At 45.1% G+C, this 17,500-nt stretch overlaps 2 protein-coding genes across 7 annotated transcripts in view; one reads left to right on the plus strand and one right to left on the minus strand.

The window, feature by feature from the left end:
- The window catches only part of wdfy4 (WDFY family member 4), a 106,272-nt gene extending 101,799 nt beyond the window's left edge, over window positions 1-4,473 (minus strand). For 2 of the 5 annotated variants that reach the window (XM_076286269.1, XM_076286271.1), the window contains exons 1-2: window positions 3,979-4,469; window positions 2,563-2,819 (exon numbers count right to left, since the gene is read on the minus strand). In XM_076286269.1, the coding sequence (XP_076142384.1) occupies window positions 2,563-2,814 (252 nt within the window). In that variant the 5' untranslated portion in view covers window positions 2,815-2,819; window positions 3,979-4,469. Of the gene's footprint in view, window positions 1-2,374; window positions 2,408-2,562; window positions 2,820-3,978 lie in introns of those variants that run through there. The other 3 variants (XM_076286270.1, XM_076286273.1, XM_076286272.1) reach the window with 3 other exon arrangements.
- An 886-nt stretch (window positions 4,474-5,359) lies between these two features.
- Window positions 5,360-17,500, plus strand: part of LOC143124619 (uncharacterized) — a 21,131-nt gene continuing 8,990 nt past the window's right edge. Inside the window, exons 1-7 of one of the 2 annotated variants that reach the window (XM_076286278.1) lie at window positions 5,360-5,645; window positions 6,454-6,589; window positions 12,768-12,878; window positions 13,204-13,336; window positions 14,473-14,651; window positions 14,849-14,897; window positions 16,729-16,802. In XM_076286278.1, coding sequence (XP_076142393.1) covers window positions 5,534-5,645; window positions 6,454-6,589; window positions 12,768-12,878; window positions 13,204-13,336; window positions 14,473-14,651; window positions 14,849-14,897; window positions 16,729-16,802 — 794 coding nt within the window. In that variant the 5' untranslated portion in view covers window positions 5,360-5,533. The remainder of the gene's footprint in view (window positions 5,646-6,453; window positions 6,590-12,767; window positions 12,879-13,203; window positions 13,337-14,472; window positions 14,652-14,848; window positions 14,898-16,728; window positions 16,803-17,500) is intronic. The other variant, XM_076286277.1, reaches the window with a different exon arrangement.

The following is a 17,500-nucleotide window of genomic DNA, read 5'->3' on the forward strand; positions in this document are numbered from 1 at the left end:
GGGCTTGCCTGCAGTAGCCTGAAGTAACCTGAATGGGCTCAATTCCCTGCTTCCACTGTTGTGCCCATGAGTGATGCACTTAACCCGGAGTTGCTCAGAGGACTATGGACATATAATTCACTCCTTAACTATAGGGGGGATGTGTCAGTGGACATCACTCCTTAACCATAGGGGAGATGTGTCAGTGGACATCACTAGAACACACCCTGAAGTCAGAATTTCAACTCTGAATCAGAATCAGCTTTATTGGCCAGGTTTGCGTAAACAAAGAAGGAATTTGACTCCGGTTAAACTCGTACTAACCTCACCAACATCAACCTCGAAATCCAAGATGGCTGCCCCCTGGCATACAGTAGCCTACATTACATAACATTAGGCTGTCGCTTTTTAACCAAAGACACTTCCAACAGTGTGAAAGCTGGCTCAGGAGGCCCTCCTCCCACACACACACACACACACACACACACACACACACACACACACACACACACCTGTATGTAGAGCAGCAGCAGCCTCATGAGGTGCTCCTCCCACACACACACATACACACACACACACACACACACCTGTATGTAGAGCAGCAGCAGCCTCATGAGGTGCTCCTCCCACACACACACACACACACACACACACACACACACACACACCTGTATGTAGAGCAGCAGCAGCCTCATGAGGTGCTCCTCCCACACACACACACACACACACACACACACAGTGATGTCATGCCCATTGAAGTTAAGGGGGCACGTGCCCCCTCGGATTTTTCCTCCCTAATAATTTTTTGGATCATAACTTTGTTCCTATTATGCTCCATAATAAGCCAGAGCCTATAACGACTCAAATGTATTCTTCTAGATGTGTAATAAACCGTAGCAAAATAGCTGAAGACCAGTCAACAGCCCTTTTCCTAAAATTGGTCTCTGTGTATGTTCCCGTAACAACTCACACGTGCATTGAGCTCGCAATGTTTTGCTTGTGTTGAACTGTTACAGTTAACTTTAGGCTACAGTTTGAACAGTTGAACTGTTACAGTTACAGTCAATGGTGTTGAAGTGGTAAGTAGTCTAGCTAAGCAATAAAAAGTAGTGGAATTATTTGTAGTTGACCGGGAAATTTTGACTTGATGATCAAATAGTTAGAACTATGGATTTGATGTTGGCCGCGAATTCAGAGCATTATGTTAACGTTAGCCTACATGGTGTCAGTATAACGTAGCCTAGGCTACTCTTACAAATATTACAAATATTTGGCAAAGTCTCCTGGTTCAATTGTTTCCAGTTTCATAAACGAGGGTGTTAGATTTGCAGTGACTACAAAATCCAACCTAATAACATTAGGCCTACCAAGGCATTGCGTTGGATGTTTCTCCACTTGTTCTCTTCACGTATCTGGCTGCTAATCCATGTAATGAAAAGGGATAGGCTACCCGTTCAAAAGGAGGCTTAAAGTTGTTTTATATAGGATTGCTATGACCGTGATGTAGAGGGCAAGAAAGTATAATAGTCTCTCTCGTGCTCATAATTTAGGTTATTATCAGGTCACTTGCTCATGATTTGCAGATAGCAACTTACAAATGTGGTAGCCTATTGCTTGCCATAATGGTCATGAAAAATATATTACTAGTAAAATATTCAAATACTTAGGGTTAACCTTACTCAGCACTGAAACCTGTCAAACTTCTTTCAAAGTCCTTCATCACATGAATTAAGATTAAAATAATTTAATTTCTGAGCACCACAAAGTCAGACCTCAGCAACTTTTTTAATGTAAGATTGTTCTTAGGTCACATACTGTATCAATCAAATCATAACAACTGCGATGATACTGTTTTTAAAATAATGTGTAGTAGGCCTAAGTGTAAATGTGTGTGTCTAAACATGCTTTAATGAGCTGAATTTGAGTTTACAGTTCTTTCACCAACCTATGTGTTTTACATTAACTTACAAAATAGATACTTTAGCTTAGTCCTCAGATAGAGGATGGTTGCTGCTTGCTCTGTTAAGGTATTTCTGTCCCTCCCAAACTGCATTGAAATGGTATGTTTAGCAGCCAGAATTTCAAAATCTCTCCCCCCCCCCCGAAAAAATGTGCCTGATTGTGCCCCCTCTGAATTTTGCCTTGCATGACGCCTCTGCCCACACACACACACACACACACACACACATACACACACCCTGTATGTAGAGCGGCAGCAGCCTCATGAGGTGCTCCTCCCACACACACACACACACACACACACACACACACACACACACACACACACACACACACACACATACACACACCCTGTATGTAGAGCGGCAGCAGCCTCATGAGGTGCTCCTCCCACACACACACACACACACACACACACACACACACACACACACACCTGTATGTAGAGCGGCAGCAGCCTCATGAGCTGCTCCTCCCACACACACACACACACACACACACACACACACACACACACACACACACACACCTGTATGTAGAGCGGCAGCAGCCTCATGAGGTGCTCCTCCCACACACACACACACACACACACACACACACACACACACACACACACACACACACCTGTATGTAGAGCGGCAGCAGCCTCATGAGCTGCTCCTCACACTGCGGTGCAGGTAGTTGTGCAGTGTGCTGCAGCTGTAGCAGCCCCTCTCGCACCGTCTGCACCTGCTCTGCGTGTACGTCTGCGTCTGCGTTTACGTCTGCGTCTGCGTTTACGTCTGCGTCTCCTTGGTGACCAGACGGAACAGGCTCCCGCGTCTCCACCTCTCCAGATGCACTCAGCTCTCCAGTCTCCTTATTTATCCTCTCCATGGCCCCTGACACACACACACACACACACACACACACACACACACACACACACACACACGACACGTGCACAGACCATACACACAGACATTACACATCTCACATACACATCACGCACACTCACACATACTGTATATTACACACATTACACATCACACATACTGTATATTACACACATTACACATCACACATACTGTATATTACACACATTACACATCACACATACTGTATATTACACACATTACACATCACACATACTGTATATTACACACATTACACATCACACATACTGTATATTACATTCCTCATTGCACACACAAATGAACTAAACACATAAACAATACTCATGCATTCCATAGCAATGTAGACTAGTTCTAGTTCTGTTATCTCATGTACTCATTTTCCATACTCTTACTCCACAAACTCAGTCCATGTCTGTCTGTGTGTGTGTGTGTGTGTGTGTGTGTGTGTGTGTGTGTGTGTGTGTGTGTGTAGTCCAGCTGATCTATTTATCCTCTCACCACTGCCTAAATACAGCTCCCCCAAAACTCAATTACACCCTCCTCCATACCCTGTCTCCATCCTTTCATCCTTCTCTCATTCCTCGCTTCTGTCAACATCTCCCCTCTCTCTCCATCCTTCTCTCTCCTTCTCTCTCTACTTCTCACATGCTTCCCTCCCTCTCTTCTCTCGGCCCTACCGCTACCACATGCACAAAACGGGACAGGAGCGCGGAAAGGACCTCGTGGGGTCCACTAGACAGCTCCCCAGCATTACCGCACGGGGCACGGGGCACGTGGTGGATAAGCTCACGCGAAGCTGTGAGGTAGTGCGCGCGCATACCAAAGAGCTGGAATCTTCTCAGGACCCCCCCCCCCCTCCCCCTCCCCCCACAGCCCGCACCCCCTCCTTACGGTTGCCATGGTTAAAAAAAAACGGAACTACCTGAGGACACTACTCACATACCAGGATTCACAGACACACACACACACACACACACACACAACCCTGTCACTCCACTCTCTCCCTCACTCACTCACACAATAATACAATTTAGTGAACACACACACACACACCGTGCACATTCTATTTTAGGCATTCACTTCATAATCAATCTCTGACACACCCCTTTATTATCAGAGAGGCGCTGTGGTTTGGCACACTTACCTGTGAGAAGGTAGCCTCGCACTGTGCGCCGCACTCAAAGGCCAGCGGAGACGGTCGTACCTCCGACTATTCCATGTCGGATCTGCTGGAACACGTCTCACATTCCGCTGCGCAAGCTGCTCTGCGCTGTGCTAACTGTTCCAACTAATCCCGAGAGCTTCTGAACTTTGCACAACGCTAACTCTGACATCAGCCGCGCGGCGAGTCATGTGCCTTTACTTCCTCCGGTGAGGAGTAGCAGAAGGGGAAATTGCGCGGCCTTGCCCAGCCAGTTCTGCTGCGCGCTCACAGCTTTCACTCTGCTGTTTAATGTACACTGGCCCGTGGACACGAGCTCATTCCGCTGTCAAACGTAGGCTATTTATTAAAGGCAGTCCAGGAATGGCCAATCGATTTAAAAAAAGTGGCATATACTTTCCTAACAAAAGAGGGGGTTTAAAAGAATTTGTTGTAAAGGCAAAGTTAAAATCAGATGATCATATTATCTAGCACCATTTTAACATTTGCTATCAACTTGTTTCAGAGTTACAACAATATGTAGGCCTAGGCCTATAACCAGAATGAACAGAATGTTGTTATTCTTGAAAATAATATTTGTCCGACAGCGACATCTTGTGTCCCTATACCCAAATATCGCTCAAATTAACATCAGAGGTGAGTTTTTCATAGGAAACGCACGTGGGGCAATAGCGAGTGAGGAGGAAACATAGGCTATGCCCGCTCGCATGCACATGCACAGCATTCACAGCATGTTGACATCAGTTATTGTCCCCTTAAGACTTCTACGGCTATCTTGAAATTAATGGTAGCCTAGTGCCTCAATGTGTTGAATATCAGAAGTGAGAGACGTTCTTGCCTTGTTTCAGTGTGCCCGTGTCTTTCATTGAACCGAGTTATCGGAGTAGCCGGTTATCTCAGTAAACGCGAGACATCTAGGAAACTCGAATCCTAGAAACCACATCCTAAACTAGATAGGCCATCTAAAATATATTTCTCTGAGGCACGGAATTAGGTCTACGCCGAAGCAGCCGTGCGCTGCCAGAACAGCTGATCAAAAGTTACGTAGCGTCTCTCTCTCATCAGGACTGTAGGTTTTCTGTGCCTAAATGCACTTTTTCAATCCGTGCGGGCAAGTAATCCTATTATTAGCAAACTAGTCCGGTCACAGTAGGTATAGCCGACTGTTTACTGCGACTTAAAAATAGCTCTGTGCTCGGGCCAGGCATGTCACGCATGCATTTAGGGACGGTAGCGGTGCAGCCCGGGATGTCTGTTGAGAAATCACCACTCTCGCTGTCTTCTGTCACCTGACCGTCACGGAGAGGGCGTGCCTGCTGCGTGGTCACATGAGAGATTCAACTCGAGCAAGGCGTGGCTCATTGTCATCACCGACTCTCTCGCCGAGTCTGTCTCGCTGTCAACCAACCAAACAAAGCTCTATGGTGTTGCTCTCCGGTAGACTTTGAACCGGGGTGGCGTTGCCTGCGCGGAAATGCCACCGCCCCTGTGTGTTTGACAACGGACCTGTCAGCGGAGGCAGTAACAACAGGCTACGATGGTTCCCGTTACAGCGGGAGAGGGCGGCATATTAGAGGCTGTGCAGCGGAGTAATCTCGAACAGTGCGAGCATTTCATCCAGCTCGATCGCTCTGTTCTCAAACAGAAAGGCAAGTTTCTACTTATTTTTTTGTATAAAAATATTTCTGATTGCATTCCACTGACATGGCAAAGCCGTAACGAAACGGTAGCTTAGAGATTTAGCTAGCTGGATACATTGTCCCGAAGTTGGTGAGGAAGCTAGTATTTTGCATCCAGTCTAGCTAGCTAGCTGCTTTGTGATTGATAGCTGTCCAATGTGACATGCCAGTCTTCGCGTGACAGTTGTTTTTTCCCCGTTGTACTCGAAAGCGATCGGCTTTATTCACTATTAATGGAGAGCTCAGACGCGAGGCGGGTGAAAGCGGGATTAGCCTCGCGACTGCGACAGTTCTAACAGGCTCACATCCACTCACTGCATCTTAAGCTTGGCGCGAGGAGCGCCAGCTGGCTGATGTCGGCCTGCCCTCACTTTTTAGTAACAACAAGAGGCCAGGTTCACACTTTCGATATCACGACACGTTTACAGTTCGCGTTCTCTTCATGGAAAGATGAGGTCAGCTGTGTGTGTATTTGTCACAGGAACTGTCAGATGAGGGCTGATAACCTTTGCCCTGCAGAGAGCTCAGATTCGGACAGCAGACCCAAGTGCATGTCCAGACTGACAGTTAGGTCAGAGTCAGACTGTTGCTGTCACATGTGTGTGTGTGTGTGTGTGTGTGTACACGTGTACACATGCATTTGTTCTTCTTTGTGTGTGTAGTTTCTCTAGCACCTCATTTGTCCATCTGATCTCATATAAAGATACTAGCATACTCTCTTTGTGTGTGTGTGTGTGTGTGTGTGTGTGTGTGTGTGTGTGTGTGTGTGTGTGGCTAGGCTGGAGTGGCTTCACAGCGCTCCACTTTGCTGCTCTACATGGGAACCGTGCTGTGGGAGACCTTCTGCTGGACAGCGGGGCTGACCCCAACCTGCCCTGCGACTCTGGACAGACACCTTTCCACTTCGCCTGCAGGTGTGTGTGTGTGTGTGTGTGTTTGTGTGTGTGTTTGTGTGTGTGTGTGTGTGTTTGTGCGTGCGTGTGTGTGTGTGTTTGTGTTTGAGTTTGTTTGTGTGTGCGTGTTTGTGTTTGTGTGTGTGTTTGTGTGTGTGTGTGTGTGTCGAAGAGAAGGTATGTGCGTTTGTCTATATGTGTGAGTCTGTCAGTACAGTATGTGTGTGTGTGTGTAAAAGAGAGAAAGAATGTGTTTGTGTGTGTGTGGGAAAGAGGGTATGTGTGTGTCTTCTCTACTCTGTGTGTGAGTGTGTGTGTGTGTGTGTGTGTGTGTGTCGAAGAGAGAGTGTGTGCGTTTGTCTATCTGTCTGAGTCTGTCAGTATGTGTGTGTGTAAAAGACAGTGTCTGTGTGTGTGAGGGTGTGTGTGTGTGTGTGTGTGTGTGTATGTGTGTGCGCGCACACATGTGTGTGTGTGTGTGTGTGTGTGTCATCCATTATAAATGCCCTCCACTGAAACGATGTGTTATCATGTGAGCTGTGTGTCTGGTGATACAAGTTGCTCAGGTAGACACCAAACAGAACCGAGCATTCTCTCCTATCCAGGACACTCAGAGGAACCCACGTTCCGTCTGTTCAGATTCTAGAACACCTGGTACAGAGCTGTTAACCTGAGAATAGAGACATAGCATGGAGCGGCTAATCCTGGTTGCTATAGAGATACATTCGGCTTGACTGCTTAAGTAGTAGCAATAAATGTTAGCAGTGAATGTATATAGACAATGCATGTATATAAACAGTGAATGTGTAAGGAGTGAATATATATATAAGAAATGGATGTATAAGCAGTTAATGTAGGCTAATGTATCAGCTTAATGTCCTGCATAAGCAATGCATGTATATAAACAGTGAATGTGTAAGGAGTGAATATATATAAGAAATGTATAAGCAGTTAATGTAGGCTAATATATCAGCTTAATGTCCTGCATAAGCAATGAATGTACAAGCCGAGTGTTCTGTAAGCAGTGAATGATTAAGCAGTATTGATATGGAAGATGATTAAGCAGTATTGATATGGAAGATGATTGAGTGGTATTGATATGGAAGATGATTAAGTGGTATTGATATGGAAGATGATTCTCTGCTGTGTGTTATATCTACAGTATAAGAAGCTGTGTAGACCTAGTGAATGATTAAGCAGTATTGATATGGAAGATGAGGTATTGATAAGGAAGCAGGTATTTTGCTGTGCATTATTTCTATAGGAAGCTGTTTAGTCCAAGTGATTGCTTAAGTTGTGTTGATATGGAAGATGAGGTATTGATATGGAAGATGAGGTATTGATATGGAAAAAGGCTCTATGCTGTGTGCATTATTTCTATAGGAAGCTGTTCAGTCCAAGTGATTGCTTAAGCAGTATTGATATGTAAGATGATTCTCTGCTGTGCATTATATTTATATGAAGCTGTGTAGTCCTAGAGATTGCTTAAGCAGTATTAATATCTATAGGGTCATTCCACATCAATTCAACCAGGGCCCACGCACTTAGGTCTCAAAAAATCTGAAAGAATTACCAGGTGTACCAATGTTATCCAGGAGACACACTGTAAAATGACTTTTATGTAAGATCAATACTTTCCAAGATACAGCCAGTTTTACGGGGGGGGGGGGGGATGTTGATTTTGTTCAGCCTCTTTTTTTTGTCAAAGTTCACAAGCCCATAGCACAAGAACTAAACCATGTAGGAGGCTCAAATTTTGCATGCTGGTACATAAATATAGTATGTAGCAAAATCTTCACATTTGATCTGGATGATCCTGCATGGTCATAGCTGTCCCTCAAAGTTGATCAAAATGTTATTGAAGTTTTTGGCTGGGCTCTGTTTAGGCCTTCAGAAGACATATTTGTACTCAACATACTGTAGGCTCTTAATTTATTTCCCTTATTGAGATAAGTAGAAACACTCTCAAAGAGAGAAAGAATGTGTTTGTGTGTGTGTGGGAAAGAGGGTATGTGTGTGTCTTCTCTACTCTGTGTGTGAGTGTGTGTGTGTGTGTGTGTGTGTGTGTGTGTGTGTGTGTCGAAGAGAGAGTGTGTGCGTTTGTCTATCTGTCTGAGTCTGTCAGTATGTGTGTGTGTAAAAGACAGTGTCTGTGTGTCTGAGGGTGTGTGTGTGTGTGTGTGTATGTGTGTGCGCGCGCACATGTGTGTGTGTGTGTGTGTGTGTGTGTGTGTGTGTCATCGATTATAAATGCCCTCCACTGAAACGATGTGTTATCATGTGAGCTGTGTGTCTGGTGATACAAGTTGCTCAGGTAGACACCAAACAGAACCGAGCATTCTCTCCTATCCAGGACACTCAGAGGAACCCACCTTCCGTCTGTTCAGATTCTAGAACACCTGGTACAGAGCTGTTAACCTGAGAATAGAGACATAGCATGGAGCGGCTAATCCTGGTTGCTATAGAGATACATTCGGCTTGACTGCTTAAGTAGTAGCAATAAATGTTAGCAGTGAATGTATATAGACAATGCATGTATATAAACAGTGAATGTGTAAGGAGTGAATATATATATAAGAAATGGATGTATAAGCAGTTAATGTAGGCTAATGTATCAGCTTAATGTCCTGCATAAGCAATGAATGTATATAAACAGTGAATGTGTAAGGAGTGAATATATATAAGAAATGTATAAGCAGTTAATGTAGGCTAATATATCAGCTTAATGTCCTGCATAAGCAATGAATGTACAAGCCGAGTGTTCTGTAAGCAGTGAATGATTAAGCAGTATTGATATGGAAGATGATTAAGCAGTATTGATATGGAAGATGATTGAGTGGTATTGATATGGAAGATGATTAAGTGGTATTGATATGGAAGATGATTCTCTGCTGTGTGTTATATCTACAGTATAAGAAGCTGTGTAGACCTAGTGAATGATTAAGCAGTATTGATATGGAAGATGAGGTATTGATAAGGAAGCAGGTATTTTGCTGTGCATTATTTCTATAGGAAGCTGTTTAGTCCAAGTGATTAATTAAGTAGTGTTGATATGGAAGATGAGGTATTGATATGGAAAAAGGCTCTATCCTATGTGCATTATTTCTATAGGAAGCTGTTCAGTCCAAGTGATTGCTTAAGCAGTATTGATATGTAAGATGATTCTCTGCTGTGCATTATATTTATATGAAGCTGTGTAGTCCTAGAGATTGCTTAAGCAGTATTAATATCTATAGGGTCATTCCACATCAATTCAACCAGGGCCCACGCACTTAAGTCTCAAAAAATCTGAAAGAATTACCAGGTGTACCAATGTTACCAAGGAGACACACTGTAAAATGACTTTTATGTAAGATCAATACTTTCCAAGATACAGCCATACAGCCAGTTTTACTTTTGTCAAAGTTCACAAGCCCATAGCACAAGAACTAAACCATGTAGGAGGCTCAAATTTTGCATGCTGGTACATAAATATAGTATGTAGCAAAATCTTCACATTTGATCTGGATGATCCTGCATGGTCATAGCTGTCCCTCAAAGTTGATCAAAATGTTATTGAAGTTTTTGGCTGGGCTCTGTTTAGGCCTTCAGAAGACATATTTGTACTCAACATACTGTAGGCTCTTAATTTATTTCCCTTATTGAGATAAGTAGAAACACTCTCACAAAAAGCAATGAACAGAACATAAATTCCTTCAGGGTCTGAATAGCAGACCTCACAAGTCTGAAAAATAATTTTGGTTCTCATTTTCAGAGCGCCTTAACACCTTGTGGGAATATACAAAGATTGTTTTTATATTGTTTCCTTCACTCTCCATGATCTCTTCTTTTTAAAGACACCAATTTGACTTGTCTTATGCAAATCTTTCCTTTTTATTTTCCACCCTGAACATTGGCAAAATGCACCATTGACATCAATATGTTTTGTGTAGAGTTACCACAGTGCCACCTGTGGTTGTATAGAGTAACCTGTGGTAACTCTATACAAAACATATTGATCTCAATGGTGCATTTTGCCCATGTTCAGGGTGGAAAATAAAAAGGAAAGATTTGGCTCCTTAATGTACTCAGAGACTAAAGACAGAGCTGCGCTAAGCTCCTTAATGTACTGAAAACCTAAAGACAGATCTGCGCTAAGCTCCTTAATGTACTTAGAGACTAAAGACTTCTGTGCTGTGTGTTACAGTGTGATCGGTGCTTGGAGTCGTACGGCTCCCACACACAGCTGCGTGCGGTGCAGTGCTGGAGACGCATCCCGTCCACTTTACGTGGGCTTACGTCATCCGTTGCCCAACTGAATTGTGGGTCCGTTGCGTTGCGTTGCTCCAGTCGCTCGCGTCGAGAAGTTCAACTTTTGCTGCACCAACGACACCAACAGAAGGCACCCGCCAATCAAATTACGGTTATACTTCAAGTCATTTGCAGAGCTACCGTCGGGAACACCCACTGGCATGCGCTGACGGAACGCAACTGTGTGTGGGAACCGTTACACACACACACACACACGCAGCTGTGTGTGGGAGCCATTACTCCTTTAAAGACCCTACAGAGGAGTAAGAGCCTAAAGCACTGATCTCAGTGGGTCAGCTCAAATCACTGATCTCAGTGGGTCAGCTCAAATCACTGATCTCAGTGGGTCAGCTCAAATCTCAGTGGGTCAGCTCAAATCACTGATCTCAGTGGGTCAGCTCAAAGCTCTCTCACTCCACATGATTACTTTACTCATGCAGGATACACTTTGCTCATTGCCTGACTTTGCACTTTACATCATTACATTTACGTTTAAATTAGGGCTTTAAGTGTTTGTAAGTGTGTGTGAGTGTACAAGTTTTCTGTGTGGATGTGTAAGTATGGGTTAGCAGTGTCCCCCCCCCCCCCCCCCCGAAGAAAAAAAAGGTTACAATGCTAGTATGAGAAAACTGGGGGTCAGGTGTCACTCGCGGGATTTTTTTTTTAATTCTAGTTGCTAATCACACCATTTGGCCTAGCGTGACTTGAGAGGGACAGAATTCAGGAACTAAGACAGGCCCATCTGTCTGACTCACGTCACACTAACCCATGCATTAAACTACATGTCACTTGAACGCTTGAACATACCGGTACATCACCGTGAGTGCATACAAAATGTTTTTGGTTAAAGTTTTGCTTTAATCCAATTTACCTTCGTTACTACCAGTCATTGCTTTTTTACTGCGTCGATTCACGATTGAGTGCGCATCTAATGTAACAGCGGTGTCTTCGCGGAGACATCCACTCTCCAGTTTCATTTTTGCTGTTGTTGCGAGCGAGCTAATTGGCTACGATATGGGACATTCTTTCAATACGATCAGCTTCAGAAAGTAATGGGTTTTCCTTGGCCTGTGCTACACCTTTCCACCAAGTTGTGCGAAAATGTTTGTTTTTGCAATGTTGACAAACATGCGTAGCACATGGAAGCTCTTGATAGTGCATGCCACTAACGTCTATAAAATCAATATATTTATGGACCGGTACCTCAGATTAGCATTGATGTTTATTGTTAAACTGCAGTTTTCAGCAGCCAGCGAAGGGCATTTAGCCTACTATGCTTCCGGACAATATTTTGCGTCTCCCCTAATTCTGAAGCAGTGGCACCGCTAAATGAAGAGGAAACACTGAGAAGAAAGTTAATGCTTTAAATAGGCTACATCAATACAATATAATAATATGTGAAGTGAAACTGGACGGGCCATAATAACCTCTGACTAGTTTAGGCTACTTATTGTTAAATTGCAATATGAGCGGCAGCCAGCAGGGGAGGATACGTCGCAGAATTATTTAAAAAGCAAATGTGCGTCTGCCCTGATTCTGATACCGTGGGGGTATTAATTAAACAGTGGGGGGCCGCCATGCTGAAATAAACATAGAGAAAACACTGGGTTAGTGTACATGTTTGTGTGTGTGAGGGTACATGTTTGTGTGTGTGAGTGTGTGTTGATATGTAAGTATGGGTTAGTGTACATGTTTGTGTGTGTGAGTGTGTGTTGATATGTAAGTATGGGTTAGTGTACATGTTTGTGTGTGTGAGTGTACATGTTTGTGTGTGCTGTGAGTGTGTTTGTGGATGGTGTGTGTGAGTGTACATTGGTGTGTCTAAGAGTGTGTTTGTGGGTAGTGTGTGTAAGCATGCATTATGTTGTGGAATGCAGGTGATGTCTATTTTCCGGTTCTTTCTCCGTAGGCATGGCAACGTACACACCATGCACAAGATGCTGCAGCGCGGAGCTGACCTTCACATCCGAGACCAGCAGGGCAAGAGCGCAATGCACCATGCCGCCTGCGGGGGGAACCTGTGAGTGATGGAGACGGAGGCTTCTAGAGAGAGAGGGAGAGAGAGAGATAGAGAGAGAGAGGGAGAGGGAGAGTGACAGAGAGAGGGAGAGTGACAGAGAGAGGGATAGTGTGAGAGAGAGAGAGAGAGAGAGAGAGAGAGAGTGACAGAGAGAGAGAGTGATAGAGAGAAAGAGGGAGCCTTCCTCTCAAGTCCCCTTGTGGAAATGAAGTGCTTTTCTCAGGAGCAGAAGCAGTTGTGTGAAGTACCTCTCTTCTCTTAATGATCCTGCTCTGTCATACCCCCCCCCCCCTCTTCTCTTAATGACCCTCCCTTTCTCTCTCAGTATTTCCATTCAGTATCTAGCGGAGAGCGGAATGCTCCAGTTCTCTGACACTGACCAGTTCCTGCTGACGCCACTACACCTGGCCGCCACCATCGGCAACGTGAACGTGGTGCGCTACCTGCTGCGGAACAACGTGAGGACACGCCTCCTCTCACCTCCTCTGACCTTCTCTCAGCCCTCTCTACTCCTCATCATCATCATCAAACACCTCCTCTCTCCTTATCAAACACCTCCTCTCTCCTCATCAAACACCTCCCCTCCCCTAATCAAACACCGTCCCCTCTCCTCATCAAACACCTCCCCTCTCCTAATCAATCACCTCCCCTAATCAATCACCTCCCCTCTCCTCATCAAACACCTCTCTCTCTCCTCCTCATCAAACACCTCTCTCTCACCGAACACCTCCCTTCTCCTCTTCATCATCATCATCATCATCATCAAACACCTCCCCTCTCCTCATCAAACACCTTCCCTCTCATCAAACACCTCCTCTCTTTCTCCTCAGACACCTCCTCTCTCCTCACCAAACACCCCTCTCTCTCTGCTCAAACACTGCTCTCTTCACATTTTCTTCAGTGTGTGTTTGATATGTGTTTGTGTGTATGTGTGTGTGACAGAGAGTTTGATATGTGTATACTAGAGTGCGGTTCGGGCCACAAATTTCTGTCCGAACCCGGCCCGCGTCCGACAGTGTTGCGTCCGAACTCGACCCGAACCAGACAGGCATTTTCAGGATCAGGATGAGGCCTCAGTTATTCCCATGCTAGTGATTAAACTTTCACGTTTGTGGATAGCCTGTCTTTTTAGCCCATTAAACGGAACAAACAACAAATTGAATTTTCTACAGAATCAGATGAGCGTGCACGCACACAGGTCACACACAGCGCACATTAACACAAGAGGCCCAAGCAAGCATAGCCTATTGAAATAGAATTCTTGTCTTACCATTGACGAAAAGTCTTGAAATGAACTGCTAGGTCTTTTTTACAATTTACATTATTCTCAAAAAACAAACGTTTGCATCATGTAAAGCAGACCTGTTGGTTACCCAACATAATAAGCAATTTTAAATGTAAAGCTTCCAATGCATATCGCCCCCATGTGTCCGAACCCGAACCGAACCCGACTATAATTTCTAAATATTTGTCCGAACTCGACCCGACCCTTCGGGACCCGTCGGACTCGGGTCGGGTAGCCACACTCTAGTGTGTATGTGTGTGTGATAGAGAGAGTTTGATGTGTGTGTGTGTGTGTGTGTTCTGTTGTCAGCGGTGTGCAGTGGAGGCAGTGGACCAGCAGGGGGCGACAGCGCTCCATGCGGCAGCTGAGCGCGGGTGTTTGGAGGTGTGTTGGGTTCTCCTGCAGAACGGCAGCCTGAGCCTCTTACACACTAAAACACACGACGGACACACACCACTCGACCTCTCCAACCGTGGCAACACCTACAGGTGTGTGCTGACACACACACTCCACACAACTCAGTGCTTTTCCTTTGTGAACTTTCTGTCTTTCTATCGCGCATGCATGTGTGCGCGTGTGTGTGTGTGCGTGGGTGGGTGTGCGTGTGCGTGTGCGTGTGTGTGTGTGTGTGTGTGTGTGTGTGTGTGTGTGTGTGTGTGTGTGTGTGTTTGGCTTGTCTTCATAGTGGTGTCTTGGCAGGCAAGATGGACAACAGGATCAACAACTCCGGTGTGGTCAGTGGTAACATGCTCAATGTCTGACACATACGCACGCACACACACACACACACACACACACACACACACACACACACACACACACACACACATAAAGGAAGTGCACTGCAGGCACACACACACACACACACACATAAAGAAGGGCACTGCAGACACACACACACACACACACACACACACACACACACACACACACAGTAGCTTGCATAAATATAGATGCTTGGATTGGATACGCACAACTGAATGATGGTCGTGCATACAAATGACTATCTTTGTATGTGTGTGTCTCTTTTGATACGAGTTAGAATAAGTGTGTGTGTGTGTGTGAAAGAGAGAGAGAGTGTATGTGTGTGTCTCTTTTGGTATGTGTTAGAATACGTGTGTGTGTGAGAGAGAGAGAGAGAGAGAGAGAGAGTGTACAGTATGTGTGTGTCTCTTTTGGTATGTGTTAGAATATGTGTGTGTGTGTGTGTGAGACAGAGAGAGAGAGAGAGTGAGTGTATGTGTGTGTCTCTTTTGCTATGTGTTAGAATAAGTGTGTGTGTGTGAGAGAGAGAGAGTGTGTACTGTATGTGTGTGTGTTGTGGGGGTTTTCTGTCAGAGTAAAATGACTTTCTTTATTCTTTTAAAGAGTTTTCCAAACCGTCCTCATCACGAGTAAGCTCAGTGACTCATCAGCACTCTAGAACTCCAGCATGGGAGTGTGTTCTAGATGCTTCCACACCAGGGAGTGTGTTATAGATGCTTCTAAGCAGGCTACACCAGGGAGTGTGTTCTACTGTAGATGCTTCTAAGCAGGCTACACTAGGGAGTGTGTTCTAGATGCTTCCACACCAGGGAGTGTGTTCTAGATGCTTCCACACCAGGGAGTGTGTTCTAGATGCTTCTAAGCAGGCTACACCAGGGAGTGTGTTCTATATGCTTCCAAGCAGGCTACACCGTGGCCCACTGGTTAGCACTCTGGACTTGTAACCGGAGGGTTGCCGGTTCGAGCCCCGATCAGTAGGCACGGCTGAAGTGTCCTTGAGCAAGGCACCTAATCCCTCACTGCTCCCCGAGCGCCGCCATTGTAGCAGGCAGCTCACTGCGCCGGGATTAGTGTGTGCTTCACCTCACTGTGTGTACACTGTGTGCTGTTTGTGTTTCACTAATTCACCGATTGGGTTAAATGCAGAGACCGGGATCAAAAAAGTATATATACTTATATACACCAGGGAGTGTGTTCTAGATGCTTCCAAGCAGGCTACACCAGGGAAGGGACTGAAGTGTTTCGTTCCAAAAACGTCTGCTGTAACAATTAGCTTCCACTATAATCAATGGAACTGGCTACACCAGACGTGCTAGCGGCGTGTACATTCAAAAACTAGACCAGTCTTCTGAAACTATTTTATGCTTTGTAAACTGAACGCTTCATCTACATGCCTGCTGTAGCCTGTTTTTGTTGTAGTTCTAGATCTTCTTACACTTCTGGCTCTAGATCTTTTTGAGGTTCCACCTCTGGATCTAGATCTTTTTCAGGTTCCATTTCTGGATCTAGATCTTTTTGAGTATCCACTTCTGTCTCTAAATCTTTTTAAGTTTCCACTTTTGGCTCTAGATCTTTTTGAGGTTCCACTTCTGGCTCTAGATCTTTTTAAGTTTCCACTTTTGGCTCTAGATCTTTTTGAGGTTCCACTTCTGGCTCTAGATCTTTTGAGGTTCTATTTCTGGCTCTAAATCTTTTTAAGCTTCCACTTTTAGTTCTAGATCTTTTTGAGGTTCCTCTTCTGGCTCTAGATATTTTTGAGGTTCCACTTCTGGATGCTGATGGGTTCTGTGTTCTTGGCAGGCATCAGCAGCTGAGCAAGCTCCTGTCCAAGTACGTCAACAAACCGGCCGACTACAAGCCCTCAATCTCCTATGGTAGGTCAGCTAACCCCACAACACACACACACACACACACACACACACACACAGGCGCATTCACTAACCCCCATGTTCAACCCCATAATACACACAAGCCCTCAAATTCCTATGGTAGGTCAGCAAACCCCACAATACACAAACACACACACACACACACATACACTGCACGATTAATTGTATATTTTGCGATTAGGTAATTGCGATTGCAATTGTGATAATTGTGCAGCCCTAATTCAGTGCAAACAACAGTAAGGAGCACAATTCCATGGGTCAGGTGTGTGTGTGCATGCGTGCGTGAGTCAGGTCAGGTGTGTGTGTGTGCGTGCTGCGTGCGTGCGTGCGTGCTTCAGGTCAGGTGTGTGTGTGTGAGTCAGGCCAGGTGGCCAGGATCAAGTCAGCTGCAGACCATCTTGAAAAACAGCCGTACAACGCCAGGCTGGCGCAGGCTGATGATGTCAGATACTCTAGATCAGGGGTGTCAAACTCATATTAGGTAGTGGGCCGGATTTGTTGGAATGAGACCTCGTGGGGGCCGTCACTGTAAATGGTCATTATCATTTCTCTGCACTGGTATCAGTGCTGTTTGGTGATATGCTCCTTTACTATACCCACTTGAGAACACACAAGTACAAATCATCTACTGCCTTTACTATACCCACTTGAGAACACACAAGTACAAATCATCTACTGCCTTT

The sequence above is a fragment of the Alosa pseudoharengus genome, unplaced genomic scaffold, assembly GCF_046254945.1.
Source record: "Alosa pseudoharengus isolate Yale_2024_CS ecotype anadromous, Long Island Sound unplaced genomic scaffold, YU_APseudo_1.1 YU_APseudo_1.1_scf_15, whole genome shotgun sequence".
In the NCBI taxonomy this organism is placed as follows: domain Eukaryota; kingdom Metazoa; phylum Chordata; class Actinopteri; order Clupeiformes; family Clupeidae; genus Alosa; species Alosa pseudoharengus.